General features: G+C 33.1%; 1 protein-coding gene across 4 annotated transcripts; it reads right to left on the bottom strand.

Moving 5' to 3' along the window:
- Positions 1–3654: 3654 nt before the first annotated feature.
- Positions 3655–18815, bottom strand: LOC113061419 (cell cycle progression protein 1-like). 4 transcript variants are annotated; one of them, XM_026230509.1, is made up of 12 exons: positions 18660–18815; positions 17279–17349; positions 16440–16524; positions 16166–16242; positions 15862–16060; positions 13884–13967; positions 11423–11595; positions 10096–10231; positions 9085–9173; positions 8318–8443; positions 6073–7382; positions 3655–4575 (listed from the first exon to the last, which is right to left on the bottom strand). In XM_026230509.1, the coding sequence occupies exons 2-12, from the start codon at positions 17336–17338 to the stop codon at positions 4383–4385; spliced, it is 2532 nt and encodes an 843-aa protein (XP_026086294.1). In that variant the 5' UTR covers positions 17339–17349; positions 18660–18815; the 3' UTR covers positions 3655–4382. The 4 variants fall into 4 exon arrangements, with proteins under 4 accessions (XP_026086294.1, XP_026086295.1, XP_026086296.1 ...); XM_026230510.1 differs by having other exon boundaries at positions 13884–13964; XM_026230512.1 differs by having other exon boundaries at positions 4424–4675.
- Positions 18816–19821: the final 1006 nt, after the last annotated feature.

The raw sequence follows: 19821 nt of genomic DNA, 5'->3' as shown, positions 1-19821 counted from the left end.
ATAATCATGAGCCCAGCCTCCACCATGCAAATCATCTGCCTCTCAGCCAATCAGGAAGGATTGTCGGTTGAGCGTCACGTTGCGTGCTTAATATTCATGAGCTAAGCATTCGCCATAGTAGGATGAGTTCCTTTGCACAAATTCTTCTCTCGAGAACGCACGAAAAAAGCTTTACATTGATTTAACTAGTAGTTTCTGCATATTTTAATGTTGTAAATTAGGCACAAATTGTGCAACAGGTTGAGCTCTTTCAAAGCTGTAAGTGAGTGTGTACTGACATCTGGTGGTGTAAAATGTCAACATGACAATTTACATTGTTAAAAACAATCTCTTTGGTTCTTTATATACTGGGTTGCCTTCTTCCACATTAATTGATGTTTGCATATTATGTTAGAGATAATTAATGAGTCTCAACATCATATAAACACTGTTGAGAAAAGCTCATGTTATACCTCTTTATTAATTGTATTTGTAATTATACTGTACTGTAATTATAATTATACTGAAATAAAAATTAACTATCCTTTTTTTAATTTTATTTATATTTTTAAATGAAATTGTAATGGATTTTTTTTTTATTATATCAAAATTATTTATTTTATAATTTTTTATTTGTTCATTTTTAAGGGGATCCAAGTTTCATTTCATATTTATTTAAAAAAATATATATAATTTTAATTTTGTGACTTAAAAAAATTACCATTACTTATCTTATTATTTTACAAATTGTATTAATTTATTTTTCAATATTAAACATCTGGCAAATTCTGAAATGATGTGAGCTTAATTTATATATATATATATATACATTAAATATATATATGGTGGAATCTTTTTTTTATTATTATTTGCAGAGTCGGCATTTATTAAGGATCTTTTAGTGACAGCATTTCTCAAGTATATGGAAATAACAAGCATTTAACACAGGCACATTCAGACTCCTGCACAGACTCTTGTTTGACATCAGTTTTTGGCTGCAGATGCATCTTGCTGTGCTTGTTGTGTAGTTTCCGCTCTCTGCTCCTCTGGGTCAGACTTGAGGTCTTGATCTGGTGCAGATGGAGGTTTTCTGGGTGACTGTATATATATATATATACACACCTACCACCTCTCCAACCAGAGTAGCAAATGCAATCTGATTAAAGTGAACCCTTCTTCCAGACATGATCCTCTGTCATGAAGACTCAATAAGAGAAACTAAACATCCCACTGATTGAAAAGAGAAAAGACTGTACTCATGGCATTTTGTTTATCATATAGTGTTGTATACATGCTGTTTACAGTCTTTTGAGTATGTATGCATAAATGAACTACACAAATACAAAATATGGATGACGAAATTCGATAACATTCAACACGTGTATAACTTAATTTATTGTAGCTAATTAATACCACAGCAACTCGCGCAACAAATGCGACTTACATTTTCGCATTTCACTTTTTTTTTTAACATATGCTTATAACAAGACGGGTCAAACACCATTTATATAAATCCCGAAAAACCTTTAAAATTATTAACTGTTCAGCGTTCAAAGTCTGTTGTTATGTACTCATTAAATATTCATGAGGTCGTGCGCGACGTCACCACCCAAACCCGGAAATAAACCTCGTTTCTTTCCACATTCAAGTAACAACAGTTCCCATTAAATGCGTCTCAAAATGAACAAACGCGGTTCGAGTTACTAACAGAAAATAGAATAAGTCATGTTAAATTATAAGACCTGTAACATGATTATTCAAATAAGTACTGTAATTTTCTTAATAAATTCTGTGTACACTGTGTTCACCCAGTTGAAATGACTAAATGAATCACCAAACAGAAATAAAATACTGTTCAGGTAACCCGAAATCAAAAAATTTGTATAACAATGCATTTTATTATTCAGGAGGATTATTAAGATTAAGACATGATTATTATGACGATTAAGTAGATTCTACTCACAACATCCTAATTTCCACGTGCTAAAAAAATTAAATAATATATTTAAATAGTTTTATTTCAAAATGAAAAGTTAAACAGCATTATCTAAATATAAATCAGCCTTATATTGGCCATCATGAGTACTAACAGTAGCTGGGGATTCCCCACCGAATGGTCTTTGCATATCCTTTTTCATGCACAGAGCTGTAGAATTCATTTAGCTTGAATATAATACTCTGCAAATTAGATCCCTAACATATAACTCACTTGGACAGTATGGACAAGATGAAAATCTTAAAGGAATGGTTCACCCAAAATTGAAAAATTGCTGAAAATGTACCATCCAAGAGTTTCTTCATCAAATCTGGAGAAATGCAGCATTGCATCAGTGTCTCTGCAGTGAATGGGTGCCGTCAGAATGAGAGTCCAAACAGCTGATAAAAACATCACAGTAATCCACATCACTCCAGTCCATCAGTTAACATCTGGAGAAGACAAAAGCTGAAACAAATCCAGCATTAAGACGTTTTTAACTCCAAACCACTGTTTCCTGCTGAAATATGAGTCTATATTTTTTTATTAAATAAGTAATGAGTCTTCTTTAAAAAACATTAAAAGTCTCACTGATTCCAAACTTTTTGACTGGAAGTGTATACAGAGATAGCATTAGACAAGCATTTTATCTAGCTCATTAAATATGTTTTTGCAGTTTGCTTGCACACAAGGAGTTCTGTTTTGTTTATCCAGTGCTGCCATTCTGTATGATATTTAGCAGTGAGTGCATGAACATTTAGCCATTTTGGTGTGTTTTTGAAAGCCTTCTGAAGGTCTTCTCATATTTGCACTGACAGGCGTGTATTTAGCGAAGCTGTAAGTAATTTTTGGTATATATTAGGCTTTTATAGCTCATATAGTCTGATATCGGGAGAATATGTAGTAAAAACATGATATGAAATATGCAATAAGGTGCAGGTGCTGATATTTATATTGGTTTATTTATTTGGTGGACGGTAATGCATTATTAAGGTATGCATGATTTGTTATAATTCATTATATCTTTTCATAATTAACTATTGCAATATTTAAAATGCATTTTAATATCTGCAGATTCCTTTGTTGAATCTGAAATTGGTTGTTTGTCAAATGCATTATACATTCTAAAGGTGAGAAAGTGAATATATAAGAATCGTAATGTAACTGTAGTTATTATTAATTATGAGATCGTACAATGCATTATAAGGTGCATAATTAATGCATTAAAAATTAATTACAATGCATAATATATGAAGGCTTCAAGGAAAGTGATATCACTCTCTTTTATATCTGTAGTTTCAAAATATATAATGCAGTGCAATACAAAACGTTCTTTTAAAAGCCTGATAATCAGATTTTACACTCACTGATTTTTCCAAAACATGATTGATGGAGAATCAAGTGAATTTAAGATGCTTCAGTCCAGTAAGTGTTCATCTGGAAATATTACTGCAGTTATTCTGATGTTTACTTGATAAAAATCAGTCAAGATTTGACATGAGAAGCTTAAGCTGGACGTTTGTACAATTACACTTATATAAGATCTGAACTGAAGACTACATAAAGTTGCATTTTTTGGAGCTGTACAACTGATCTCAAACTTAAATAAAGAGTTTTGTTTTGTTAGTCTTTTTTATTTCACGCTCACCAGTGCTTTGTAAGATCCAGGTCTATTTCAGCTCAAAGCAGGAGGACAATCATCAGTGAAGCAGTGAAAGACTTTTATTCTAGACTTTTAAGTGCAACATTAAGCAGCTTAAGTGCATTTGTGTTCAATTACATTAAAGACGTTTCCAAACAAGGAATGTAATTAAGCTGAGAGCAACACAGTTGAGAAAAAGAGGGGGGAAATAGTGCACTAACTAGTGCGGATTGAAACTAAATCTTAAATCACACCTTCTACTGATTTGCATGTTCAAATAAAACCGCTACGGCAGAAACTCTTCGAACAAGATTACTTTAAAGGTATTTTTACAACAAAGAGCAATGTTTTCAACTCTTTCAAATCTACTGAACTTTTGAGATGAAAATAATTTCAATATCATGTTTTCTGATTGGTTATTTGGTCCGAAGCAAAATTAAACACATCAAGTTTTTTGTTTAGAAACATTAATAATGAATTAAAATTGTGTGTGTGTGTGTGTGTGTGTGTGTGTGCCGCAAGTAATCCAAATCAAAATAATTTAAACATTCTTATATTAACTTCCAAATCTTTTTGCATAACTTCAGGGAATGGGAAACATAAATATGCCTCAATAATACCTAGAATTAATTCTAATCTGCTAAAAAAAATCATTCAACCAGCATTAGAACATTTACACTGTGCAATAAAAATGACTGAAAAGGTGAAACCAAAGCTTTCTCGAACCTTCTCCTAGACAAAACAAACAAATTAGGAGCCATATTGAGAAGAACTAAAATGTTTCTTCTAATATTTGGGATCGAAGGGCATGGGACCCAGCTCTATTTTGACATCTGCGAACTGTCGGTTGGGGTCGCGTCCTGATTGGCTCCATTTCTTGGCTCTTTGAGGGCGAGGGCGGGGCTGATGTTGCTTCCTCTGTAGCCGCTGACAGTGACGCCACGCCTTGCCCTTTGACCCCGGCCCTTTGAAGGGTCGACTGCAAATTTACAAACAGGACATTGTTTAGGGTTTGCCACAAAGCCTCATACGTGGTTGACTCATGCGTGTGTACATGCAGACTCTACTGTTTTTCAGACCTACAGACAGAGAAGCAACAGAGACCAACAGGGTTATCAGACAAGCTTTTACATTTTAATATAAGTATATATGTCTGTATACATGTCTATATTAGGGTTGTGACTCCCTCTTTTCCTCTCTTTTAAATAACTTACTAAGTTTTTAAATTATAGCAATCCATTGCTTAAATGGACAAAAACAACAAAACAGAACTTTTGTTAACAAACCGAATGTAAATACACCATGCTACGGGCCTAATATAAAATAAATAACTTACACAAAGTTTAAATATATTAAAAAATAAATAAATAAGAAACTGAGAATGTTTATTAGCTAAACGAATATGTTTGGAGGCTTGGCATACACCTTGATGTAAAATAAAATAAATAAATTACGCTAAGTTTAAATACAGTAAAAATCAGGAAACACTGTCGGACCAAATAAATAAGAAACTAATGTAAAAAAAAAAAAAAAAAAAAATTGCAAAATTCAAATCCAAAATATTGGCAATCAAAAGCTACTGCATTTAATTTTGAAACTAAATCTTAATATTTAATTGTAGTGTCTGTTCTCGAACTGAACTAAATTAAAACTGGTGTGTGTTTTAATCTTAAAATAAATAAATTAGCCGAAATTTAGGCTAATTTATTTATTTTAAGATTAAAACACAAAAATAATACCTATAGACATAGCTTGCTGTGATGTTGCTTTGAAAACTAACTAAAATAAAGTCATTTTAAGTTGAAGAATTATTAGAAATAAAAAAAAATTAATAGAAATAAATTAAATTATATTTTTTAGAATTTTACAAATGAAATAGAAACGTTAAATAGAAATGACAAAAGCACAAAATTACTTAAAATAGAAACAGAAAATATTGAATAAATGCTAATTCAAAATGTTAATAAATACAATACTATATAAAAAACACTAAAATAAATAAACACTAAAAGTAAATAAGCAGTGTTACTTAATTTAATTTGCATGTGGATTCAGATCATTTAAGTGTTGATAATTATTAAAGTTGCCATAGGGAATGTGTTGTAGATAGTGATGCAAAGAAGTGGAAAAGTTTCCAAAACTTTCAGGAAAATCCTGAAATTTCCACACAAAAAAATCTTGTAAAGTTTCCAAAATTTCTGGAAAGTTTTGGAAACTTTCTTGAAATGTTCCGCCTTTTTAGCACCACTAGTTCAAGAAACGTTTAAAGCACATCACTGCATAATTTAACAATGTCTTTAATTTAAAAAAATAAAAAGAACATGAATCAGGCATTAGTATATGAGGGGCGGAGCTTAATTAAGCATGAAGTTCTCATAAATAAAATGAAATCATATGCAAATTATGCAGAGTTAGATTATAATTCCACTTTCTGGATCTCTAAATAAGATTATTATGACACCACAAAACAGCTTACCTCGGCCCAAAGTATTTTAAATAGGTGTCTCCGAATATGTGGCGGTATATGTAGTCGTCCAGATCCTCGAACACATCGTCGCTGAGGCTGTGATACTCATCCATTTCCTCGAGGTAATCCTCAACGCCACTCACGAAGTCCGTAAACAGCATCTGGTCGTGAATGAAGACGCCGTTATGGAAGAAATTCTCGATGAAGCTCTCCAGCTCCCTCCAGTGGTGGAAGTGCACCACTTCTTTCTGCAAATAGCTTCGCAGGAGCTCGTTGAACTCGTCGGCGCGGATGGGATCCATGGCTTTGTTGAACAGACTCATGGACTCCTGATAGGCGCAGTCGAACACTCCCGAACAGCCTTTGGGCGGCGTTTTCTGTCCCATGGTGCTGTGGTCTCTCTGAGCGCCGGGTTTGCGCGTGTTGCGATCGGCGTGAACGCTGGAGTCGCTGGTTGATTTGCGAGGATGTAAAGGTTTCTGCGGCTGCCAGTCTTCGGCGCGCTTGTTTCCTTGCTCCTGGTGAAACGGGTGATGCTCGGGTTTGGTGTCGTGAAACCTCTTGTGATGCCTGAAGACATTCGAAGCTGAGTCTTTAAAATGTCTGAACGTAGATTTAACGGAGTCGGAAAACTTCCGGAGGTTTTCCTTCACCGCCTCTTTGGCTTTCTTGATCTGCTCCTTGTGATGGTGCACAAACTCCTTAGTGGAGTTCTTCACAGCGTCGAAGGTTTCCTTCACTTTTCCCAACATCCCGTTCTTGGGAATCTTGGTCTTCACGTCCCGGTCGCCCTTTGCTCTCTCCTCCTTCGATTCCACGTACAGTCTTTCCCAAAGATCGGAGCGCTGCTGCTCGAACTTCAACTTGTTCTCGAGCTCATGAAGTCGCGCCTGCAGTTCTTCGTTCTCGGGATCCGTCTTGCTCTCGATGTCCTCCTCTTTCCTAATTTCCTCCAGTTCCTCCTTCAGCTTGTCCGTCACTTTCCGTTCCCTATCGAGCTCTTTCCGCAGCTCCTGGGCTTCGGCCATCAGCGCTTCCCGTTGGCTCATGAAGCTGCGTGCTTTCTGTTTCTCCTCCTGTAGGTGGCCCTTCAGTCGCTGGTTTTGGGACAGGATGGAGTCGGCCCCGGCTCCTCGCTCCTCTAACTCTCGTATCTGTCCCCGCAGAGACCTCAGCTCCTCCTGAAGGGCCGACAGAGACGCTTCTTCTCGCTCCAAAGTGATTTTGAGATGCTGGTTCTCCGTGGTCAGGTCTTTCTGCCGAGACTCCATTTGGCTTTTGGTTTGCGTCAGTTGCACGTATAAATCTTGTCTTTGGGCCTGCGTTTTCAAACAGGAAGCTGAACTGTTACTGTGGCCATTTCCCATGAATTTTTTAAGTATTCACTTTATGTTAGAGCGTGGAATTATGCTATTATTTTAATGTGCTTCCGACTTCCGATTCATTAGCTTTAGGTAAATAACTAAAAGCATATCATGAAAATAACACGATAAGGCAGCATAACGTGCTGTTTGTGTACAAGTAGAATAACTAGAAGTCTCGCATATTCACCTGCTCTTATATTAACAATAAGGTAGATACAACCAGCAGGGTTATTAAACAATAAAAAATTAATTAATGAATATATTTTACTTCAGCCAGTGTTTTTTTAAATATAATTGAGATAGTATTATAATTGTATATATATATATATATATATATATATTTTATTTTTATTTGTTTCAGTAGTTTTGAATTCGCATTTTTGTTGCGTGCTTTTGTCATTGTTATAAAATATTGCTTTTTTTTAAATGTCTATATAGTTGTTATAAATTTGTTTTCAGTAATTTTAGAACATCGGATTAAACAAAATGAAAATGTGAAAGGTTTTTTTATATATTATTTTTAAACTAATGTTTATTTTATTTAAACTAACATAAAAGCAACACTTCCCCTGTTTGCTTGATGTACTAAAATAGCTTTACTGGAATAAAATCATTGTCTAATAAAACCAAAAAATACTACAAAATATATATATATATATAATGAACCCGTTTGGGAAACCTGTGATAAATGATGTCACTTCCTGAAGGATGTTTTTTTTTTTTTTAAGCAGTCTACAGTTACACTTTTTAAGTAAACTAACTATTCTGAACTATCTCAGTGATACTAGAACAACACTGACAGATATAATAACTGGTGAATTTTGTTTCCGTCGCTCCCCTTAAACATTTTTTTGAGATTTTGAGAGGAAACAATAATGCATTCAGGTTACCTGTAACTCTTCCTGTTTGACTCTGAGATGCTGGTTTTCTTTAGTAATCTTATCCATGACGTTCATGAGGGACATCACCATGTCTTGCTTTTCCTCTAGGTCTTCCTTGAGATTCTCAACCACTTCCTAAACGTATGGAGACTGACGTGAGAACGACGCCCGGGAAAAACCTCTCTACTCTTCAAAGTCGGTAAGACTTGTTTAATGTTTGTTAAAGTCTCTTCTGGTCACAAAGGCTGCATTTATTTGATCAAAAGTGCAGTAAAATAGTAAAATATTATTAAAATATAAAATTACTGTTTTCTATGTGAATATATTGTATAATGTAATTTATTTCTGTGATGCAAAGCTGAATTTTCAGCAGCCAACAGAAAGTTCAAAAGAACTGCATTTATTTGAAAAAGAAAACTTTCATAACTTTACTGCTTTAAATCAATTAATGCATTCTTCTTTGATTAAAAGTATAAACTGCTTCAGAAATAAATAAAATCATATGCAATGCTCATCTAAAACTACATAAAACTAGTTAAGAATTATAAAAGATTAATCATTTGGAATAACAGACTGAGCCAGGGAATGTAAACAAGCCCAACAATGATTTAAATGACAAAACAAGTACAAACGTAAGACAAAAGACACTGAATCGCAGCATCTAAAGCTGAATCTGAGAGGAAATTATCATACAGGACAATAAAAGCTGAAAGAAAGTTCACCAATGAGAACGACAGAGAGCAGTGAACAGATTGTGATTGATGGACCTTACTTACAACATCCAGCTCTCTCTTACACGGCGCTTCCAGCTCATTTATGCGACTCTTTTCCACGATCCTCTGCCTTTCCTGGATCTGGACTGTGCCTGGAGTGCACACACACACACACACACACACACACACACACACACACACACACACACACACACACACACAGGTTCAGTAGGAAAATCACAATCTTGAGGATACTCCTCAAATTCCACTTCAGATCATTTAATCCCTTATAATTCATTTATAATCTGTAGGTTATACAATTTTTGCATTCCAGGTCTGATTAAACACAGAAGACTCATTGCATAACTTAATATTTTTTTTACTAAAACCATACTGTATCTGATAAGCAACTTCTCATTAAGTTTTGAATGTTACCATGTTTTTACTGCCGTTCATTTTTAAATAAAAAGAAATGCATTGAAATTTAAAAATTACATATGAAGCAAAACACAAAAAACGATGAAGCAAAATACATAAATATTTTTTTCAATTTTTATGAGAAATCTTATTTGAATATATCCCCGTATGAAATTTATAAGAACATATAAACTGAGAATTACCCGTATTAACCCATTACAATGAATGCAATTTAATGGAATTTAACTCATGGTTGCACGCACACCCCACATATTAATAAAATATAATAATAATAAAATCAAAAACAACATAAATGTTCCTCTGAAAAGTTTTTGACCCAAATAAATTCATTTTACTACAATAATCTGACACTTTCAGATGAAAAAAAAAAATCATGCATTAATTCAGCAAAATTCAGTCCCAAAAGCGTGAGATATGAGGAAAAGGCTTAATTTATTTTACAAAAGTTTTGAAATCAATTTGATTTAACAGGTAATTAATCAAAGGTTTTTGCAAAGTTGACACCTACATACCATAATGATCCAAAAAATGTATTAAATGGTTATATCTCTTAAAAGATCATTGTAAAAATGATGTTCATTTTGAGGGTTAATGAGAAGAGCATGTGAATAAGACAGACGAGATGTTTCTGCTCACCGTAGAAGTGTCCGAAGCCCATGCTGATGGCGATGAGCAGTGCTAGCAGGATGCATTTGTTCAGGGTGCCGCTGACGGGACCCAGATCGTGCCGAGCAGCACGGCCCTCCGGATGAGCTGCGACCCCCTCAACAGCCTGATGGAGAATCACAAGCAGTATTTCAGCACATGCACGATTAATGTTGGGGCCGACTAACATTAATGAGCTTGTGTGGAACATGCCAGAATGATTTCAGAAAATCTTGGCTGAATAGTGTTAACAGGTTTAAACAAATGAGTGATGTGTTGCATCAAATATGTCCATCGTTTCCAGCCCAAATATGTTTTTTTTTAATAAAATATTTTTAATTACGAATTTATATTTATTGGTATCATTATTATATCATTTAATAAAAATGTTATCTATTTAAATTAGAACAGTGCAGCCATTTCAATAAATAATCATGATTAAAAACATGAACCATAAATAAAATTTTTGTCATTTCAAATAAAATTAAAAAATAAAATTGAATAAAATTAAATGTAGTTAAATTTTTCTATGTATTAAAACAACTATATATATATATATATATATATATATATATATATATATATATATATATATATATATATATATAAAACAAAATAAAAAATCAACTAAATATACACTAAAATCTAAAATTATAAAACAAAAACAAATTACTGGAAAAGAAAACATTTTTAAACTAGGATTTAGGGCTGCACGATTATAGTTGTCGATTATTCCTTTGAAACTGCAATTTGAATAATTAATTCTGATTAAATTAATGATGTTTACACCTTTGTTTGAAGCAACTGCATGCCATATTTCTATATGAAAATAACAAGCTGAAAACGCTAAACTTTGAATGCTCTTCTATAGTATTAAGCCTCAAATGTCAACTATACATCAGCTTTGCTTCTTCTTTAAATAAAAAGGTAAAAATATGCATGGTATTATAATGTTATACTAAAACTAAACCAATGGAAAAACCCTTAATATAACATGTAGAAAGAAAAATAAGCATGCAGAATAACATGAGAGGACTTTGAACGATTAATCTCTGCTTTGAAGGATTACGAAGCTTCTGTAATTGTTCTCGCGAATAGAAATTCGATCAATTGTGCAACCCTACTATGATTGTTTTTCAAGTGAAAGCATGATAATGAATTCACATCTGTCATGTAGTAACATTATCAGATGCAGATTAAAACACCTAAAGTATTATGTTAAAGTAAAATGAACGTAATTGTATTGTGGTCCTCTCGGAGCTATATCTGGTTTGTAGGGAGTGAATGCTGGATGATGAGTTGTTTTGAGACGCAGCACCTCCTCTTGTCTCCTGTGGGGCCCCTGAGGGTCTCCAGGCTCTGAGCCAGCGGTGCTCCTCCTCACTCTGCGTCTCCTCACCACAGGACTGACCTTCACCTCACCCTCCTCATCCTCATCCTCACTGCTGCTGTTACCACCGTCTCGCTGCACGGGCTGATCCACTGGGAAAACTGAGTACAGATAAAAACACACACAGCCCAGAGGAATTAATACACACACAGTCACACATACACACACACACTCACACACACGCATGGTGCTGACGTCCCACTGACGTCTGTTGTTCTTAAATGAAGCTAATTATAATTTCCACCAGGAAGTGTGAAATAAATAAACAGCGGTAAATAACAAATATAAATAAATAAATTGCCAAAAGTAAATAAATAGCAATACATACACAGCAAAAAAGTTAACATATAAGTAATATAACATTTAAATAGCAATCGATAAGTGAGCAAATACATAAATACATGCATATAAATAAGTAAATACATAATTAAACAGCAATAAGCAAATAAGTAAATAAATAGCAATGAGCAAATAAAACTAGATAGCAAAATGTACATGACTGGATACACAAATAACAATAAACTAGTAAACTAAAGTTAAACAGTAATACATAAATAAAGAGTAATATATATATATATATATATATATATATATATATATATATATATATATATATATATATATATATTAATAAAAAACTAAAGTAGATAGATATAATAAATTAATATTAAATTACTAAAATAGAGATAAATAGTTAACAATAAGTAAACAATAAAAAAGTTAATAGATAGATATGAGATTTTGAGACATTATTTAGTCATATTCATTATAGTGGCTCAGCAGAGGACCTGCAGTGAAGGTTATGTGAGGTTTTACTTTTTTTTTTGTACATTTTCAAGAACAAATAGCAAAACCTGCACACACACACACACACACTTTCTGACGAACATTGTGTGCAAAGATGTTCCCTGTAACTCACGTCTGCTCACTCACAGCAAACACATGCTCACAATACACATATTTGACATGCAGAGCTGTTTACACTAGCGTAACGAGCTAATCGACCGGACTAGCACATGACTGCTCCAAAAACACAGCTGCAGGACTAACACTGTGAATGTCTGCTCTGTATTCTCTATGAAGCTACTGGAAATACTTCATACAGACGGAGGAAATGACGCGAGCATACTGGAAACACACCTGAAGGAACCAAGATCCTACAAACACTGAGGATTTTATTACACCTGTTTCATTGTCCAGCAGGTGAAAGTTATGCATCTGATCACTTTTATTAAAAGCTTAACGGTCATTTTGTGTCAAATCAACCAATATTCAGTAAATTTTTGATTTTGTTATTTTATTTATTACTTTAGAAAGACTGCAGCATAATTATGTTATTTTTCCAGAGAGATCGGTCGATCTATTTGTAAAATCTGTTGATCTTAGCAAACTTTGTTGCATTATATGCCAACAGTGACAAAAAAAGGCTCTCTCCAAGTTTTTTTCCCCCCAGAGTTTGCATTTTTGTAACTCAAGAAGTATTAAATATATCTTAATGCCATTTTAGATTTTTGGTCTTAAGTTAAGAGCATTAATAACACACTTTTATTCTCCATTTTTCAGACCCTATATAGTTCAGTTCCAGAGATACTGGGATCTCAATATGGTTGCAAGAGAAAACTGTTTAGTTTGGACGACTAAAAACGGGTGAAAATGACTTCTGAGTCACATTGACATCCCCAAATATCTGGAATTGAATTATTCAGGGCATTAAAAATGATAATTACAAAAGAAAAATGTATTAAGAATTAAAATCTAAAAGGATAACATGATACCTTTAATACTTTTCGAGTAACACGCACGCAAACTTTGGAAAAATGTTATTTTTGGCACTCCGACAGGTGTGCAACTGTTTTGATAGAGAGAAAGAAGATACATTTCTAGTTTCCACGTGATTTGTTCTTTAGAGATTCCTCTTTAAAAAAAAAAAGTAAAGTATCAGCCGTATGCAAAGTGACCCACATTTGGTCCACTGAAAATTTATACAATTTAACAATTTACTCAAGGAGCAAATTCTCTGCAAATAAAGCATATAGGGCCTTCAAAATTAAGATACCAAAAGAAAACATTGTTAAGAGCTGAAATGTAAAATACTTCTTGTGTTACAGACATGAGTTGAGACAGAATGACCCAAAACGAATTAGTTCACAGTCTGGATTTACGACACATTTGACAGCATGCAGAAATGTAGGTCAAACAAACACATTAATGTGGCTTTTTCACACCATTAACACGTTATTTACTCTCACAGCCATTGGCTGGGCATTTCATCAGCAAGGTTAATGTGGCAGAACCTATTTTTGCCACATGGCTCACAAACACGCTCTCGGTCCTCAGAGCTTTATCAGCATGCTGATCACAACACGCTCACAGTCTCATGTCACAGCACCTGAGAGAGAGAGAGAGCTGTGCAGATGGCTGCCGAATTCCCACAGCGTCCTGGAAAATCCCCATCTGCTCCAACACCAGTCTGCTGCCGCTCCGGGAAAGAGACTAACATGTCTTTGTGTCTTATATTAAGGGCATGAAACTCATAAAAACGTGTGGGTCATATTCAGCCGCAAAACAGAATTATATTTTGCAATAAAATTAAGCATTACATTATTACGAATTATTAAGAAATGCATGGAAGCTTATTTTTCGACATGCAAAAAATAAAAAAAAAGGAACGAAAGGAAATTGCAACTTTTTATCTCACAATTCTGACATTTTGAAAATTGTGAGATTGGAACAAATTGAGACTATTTATCTGAGAATTTAGATATAAATCATAATTGTGAGAGATAAACTGAGAATGGTGAGATCAAAAAGTGTCAATTACATTTTTTTCTATTTTAAATGCCTTGGTGGAAATCAGCTTGACTATTTTCTCAATTGCGAGTTTATATCTCACAGTTCAGACTTTTCTTCTTAGAATTATAAGTTTGCGAATGTTAACGTCTTATATTTCTTAATTGCAAGGAAAAAAGTCAGATTTTTTTTTTTACATGGCAAGACTTTTTTTCTCGCTTATATCTCACAATTCAGTCTTTTCTTCTTAGAATTGCACATTTGTATCTACATACAATTGTGGGTTTTTTATCTTGCAATATCTCATAAAAAATTTTTTAAATCATAATTGCAAAAACAAATAGAAAAAAAGAATAACAATTACCTATTTTTATTATTATTCTGTAACTGAAATAAGCTTCTGTCCACCTTTTTTATAAATGTGGAAGTAAGCTGTTTTCTGTGAATGAGTAAGACTTCCGGTTCATTAGCCGCTGAAGGGAAATAACCAGAAGAATAAAAACATGAAGTAAACGGTAAAACTGTTTGCTCTACAAACCAGTCTGTTCATAATTAAGATAGATAATTCATTAAAATAGCATGGTAAGACATACCAATTTGCAAAATCAAGCATCAAAATTAGATTTTTTTTTTTTGTGCAGCTAAAAATAGTTGGAAGCAAATGACATCAGATATTCAAAATATTAACACTAACATGTCATTTCTGAAATATGACCCAAACATTTCTTTATGAGCTGAAAACACGGTGGGACAATCAACACATTGGGAATTTCAGGACATATTTCTAGGAAATTCTGAAACTTTCCCACCACGGCACCACCCTTTTTCAGGCAGCTTGGGAATTCACCCAGTATTTTTAGGACAATGGCAAATGACAGATGGATGTCAGAGGTCACATATGTGTAAAAAAAAATTAAAAGCTACTCTTTCCAACTTCGGAAACTCTGTAAATCGTAATTACCATGTAACGTGCATTCAACTGATTATATTAAATGGAGAAAAAAATGCATTGTGCAATTTCATATTTCTTTTTTTCTATTCCACTTATTGACAAATACAGGATGCTTGGTACAACAAAATGAAGAGCAAATTATGTACATTTGAAATGTGCAACTGATGCATATTTGATCTTTCTTGGACTACCAAAGAGAATCATGGGAAGTGTATTTTTGTCAGACTTTTTTTTTTCTTTTTTTTTTTTTACAAAAAAACGATATATTTAGATTTAGACAACAGTTTTATTATTATTATTATTATTATTATTATTATTATTATTATTATTATATTAGTTGCTAAATAAAAATATTGAACCAAATAAGAAATATCAATAATGTAATATTTCACCATTAAGATCAGATCAAAAGATGCTTATATAGATCAGAAGTCTTATTGTAATTCGGGGTTTTATTTCAATTAATCTTAGTTTTGCATGCTCAGTCGCTATCTTTCTTAAAATCAAGCTCAACACCAATCATCTTCTGACATGATTCTCTTCTTTAATTCAGAAAATTGAGCCTAAAGAAAATCCCACTGCTAATTCAGACATTCATTTGCATGTAAACATCTTTTTAACTCACTTGTCTCTGACTCTCTAAACGTGTACTGGCTGCTCGACGAGCTTCCGAGATAGAGCTCCTCACTTCCTGCTTCCTCCTCCGTCTCCTTAGCAACAGGCTCCTCCCACGTGTCAATCTCCGCCTCCTGAGACTCCGCCAGAGTGATGATGTCAGAGTTCTCACTGGAGGAGCAGAGGATCACATGTTCTTCTCCAGCCGCCTGCAAGAAAACACAAATGCCATTTCTTTAAGCAGGATTACTGGAAAAGTCCTCTCTGCAGAACACTAACACACAACAGGAGGTCATTCTCAGGTTTAATCGCACCTCTCGGGCCGGCTCCGCCTCCTCTTTCAGCGTGAGGTCTAGTGAAGACTCTCCCAAACTCTCCTCACCTCGCTTGGCTGAAGAAAAACACAAGCTCAAATACTTCAAACTTGTTTGACCACTCCTGGATTTACACATGCATCCTTTCCCTCTTGTGTGTTGATGACACACGTGATTAACCACACATTAACCCTTCACTCTACATCAGATATAATCAACAGAATCAAACCAAACAACATCAATAGTTTTGTGTTTATTCATTTAACATCCTCACCATCAGGTACGTCCAGAGCATTGCCAACCGCTTCATCCTCACACTCTCCGGCGTTATCCGGCCCCAGATTTTCAATATCTGAACCCTATAAAACACACACACACACACACACACACACACACACACACACACAATGGGTAAACTTTAAAAGTGTTAAGCTTTTAAGAGTAAGTATTTGTTTAAGAAACAGTATTAAAAAAATTAAGTGAAAAACAACAAATAATGTAACTATAATTTACATATAAATGTATAGCATTTATAATTTATAATAATTTTATAAATTATAAATTATAAATTTATATATTTATTTATATATTTATATATTTATAAATTTATATATATATATATATATATATATATATATATATATATATATGTATGTATGTATGTATGTATATATATATATATTTTTTTTTTTTATCAAGTTACTATTTACATCATTTAAGTGTCTGTATATTTTTATCATTTTTTTAAATCATTTAATTATTGTGAGTTAATCTCACAATCATATTTCAAAATAATTCAAACCAAAATAATAAAAAAAGAACAAAAAATCTAATGAGTTCCAATCAATAAAAAATATATAAATGTGCTATTTTCATGAAAATAATGCCAAATTGCAAAAAAAAAATAAAAAAAATAAAAAAGGTCCTAAAAATAGGCTTTGTTTTTTTATGCAAAATATAATGTATTATTATTTCTATTTTTAGATTTAGGGGCAAAATATGACCTAGATGTGTTCTTCACCCAGCAGAGGAATTTAACTCCCATAAAGCATTCACACTGAGATTGAAAGTAAACCCGATGGGTAAGGATCCCAGTAATAAAAGGTGAATCACCTCGTTACTAATGACTGTCCATCCACAGGACGACTCCGTGTCACTGGAGCTGTCCGACATCTCTCAGCCAGCTACAGGACAGAAATAACCACAACAGAAACATGGACTCTTACTGACTGTTACTTACTTTTACTGAGAGAGAGAAACACACACATTCGGCCATGCAAAGTTTGCAAACTGCATTGTTTCAAGTCTCATCTGATGTTGTTGTCCTCAGTAATGAATGCTCATTTAAGGGATGGCAATGTCAGGTTGACCCTGTCACTGGTAAATGATTATTCAGCTTTTGCAAAACTCCACAAACAAGAAGAATTACAGACACAATAAAGAAACTCATCTGAAAGTAACACTGAAATCTGATGCATTCTTGTTTAACATTGAACTTTTTTTAAACCCATACACCATTGCATTCAATATGCAAGAGTTCATGAAAAGTCTGTCACAGTATGTGTTAATAATGTCAGAGCTTTCATTTCGGGGTGAAGCATTTCTTTAACAACCACAGATCTGAGTCAAAACTATCATCTGGTTGTTTCACTGGTTTGTTTTTCAGGAAGAGCATGCAGAAATAACACACTCTGGTTTGTTAACCATCCAAAAAAGCAGAACAGAGCTATTGCACACATATCACATCATCCAAACACAACCACTGAATACGGAAATGCTTTGACAGATCTTAATGAGTGCAAAAGTGTCTAATTCATGATATTTAGGTGCTTGTTAGTGTTATAGATCGAGACTTTCTAACTGACAACAATGGAAAGATGTAAAAATAAATAAATAAATAAAAAGAGGGTCCATGGAAATATGTAAAATACAATAATAATAATAATAATAAATACATAAATAAATAAATGAATAAATAAATAAATAAAAAGATAAAATTAACTCAATTTGATTTAAATAAATAATTAATACGAATAAAATGTTTTTTAATAGGCCTTCATTTCACAGTACGGTGCTAAAGAGAGTAGAAAAATATAATTAAGTAATATAACAGAAAGTAAATATTTTCAAGTAATATTTTACATTTATTTATAAAACCCTCTGTTATAGATTGATAGATGATGCAAAAAAAACTTATCTTTGATTTTGTTAAATACAACGATAATCAGGCAAAAACAGATAGCTACGTAAACACAGCAAGTGTGTGCGATTATTATTGCAAAATACGTCTTAGTTGATCTTATGTAAAATAGTGGCAGGAGATTTCCATATTCTAAAATTAGATTTATAACGCCCAACACTCAACATGTGAACTAACCTGAGGTAAAATACCAAACATTGACTCTAACAATCACACAGCAAAACATGAGTGAGTCTCTTTAGTCTGATAAAGATGGATTTAAACAGCATCCGTTGCATTATATGTTGCACTTACCTGTTTTAGCGGTATACTGCAGCGAAAGTAAAAGGAAGAAGGCAAAACGTCCTCTGTGTAAATCTACCATTAAACGTAACGCCTCTCAAACTGAGCCAAAACATCAACATAGAACTACACGAACATCAACACGGCGGCGGCTGCTGAGAGGAAGATATATGGGAGTTGTAGTTTTACACGTCATCATCCCCTGCTTGCGGCCTTAACATTCTAGAACAGTGAAAACTACATTTCCCATGACTCCCACTGGTGGCTAACGCATCCTGTGAGTGACTCAGAATTTTTGAAGTGTCTCTATTTGCGTGTCTGCTTATTTTTTTAATCCGTTTAATCTAACTCCGAAATTGAAATTTAATTTCCGAACAAATCTAGTCGTTTATAGGTTTAAATGTTAGTTTCGAGTGCTTTTTTGTTTATGCCCAAGCGCAGTTGACGTCACCATACACTGCCATGGAGACCAACTTGCTGTGAAACCTGTTAATTATTATTATTTTTTTAATTTACTTTAGAAGATCATATTGATATTTTTCATTGTTATCTTATAGTGCAATTGCGCTTAAACAGCTTGAATAAATTATAAATATTACAGTTGAGTAAATAAAAAATGGATTAAAGCGTCTGCTAAATGCACAAATTACATAATTAAAAATAAAAGGATTAAGGGGTTACATACAATTAAAAAGGGTTAAATATGTTTGCAGAGCTAAAAGTGGAAAGTTTAAAGAAAACCTGTGTGAAGATCTACAAAAAAAAATGTTTTTAATAAAATAAAATTATGATGAAATTAACTTTATATCAAACTTAATTTGATTAATAAATAAATCCAACTTGGTTTAAATATATACTAAATAGAGGATATTTGATTAAAATAAATATTCAAAAATCTGTTAAAATAAACATAAAATAATAAATGCATTTATTAAAAACATACATAAAATGAGATTTAAATAAATATGTTTAACTGTACAGTATATAGTTATTATATAATTTATTGCAAAAATAAAACAGGGTTAACACTGTGCAGTTAAAAAAAGAAAATTGAGTTAAATTCATTTGCATTTCCAAACTATAAATAGTAACGTTTATAAATAAATAAATAAATAAATAACAGAGATATAATTTATGTTCAGAGTTTATTATCTGGATTTACATTCCTAAGGAG

This window comes from Carassius auratus, chromosome 43, assembly GCF_003368295.1.
Source record: "Carassius auratus strain Wakin chromosome 43, ASM336829v1, whole genome shotgun sequence".
Taxonomy (NCBI): domain Eukaryota; kingdom Metazoa; phylum Chordata; class Actinopteri; order Cypriniformes; family Cyprinidae; genus Carassius; species Carassius auratus.
This window is presented reverse-complemented; position numbering and strand designations above follow the sequence as displayed.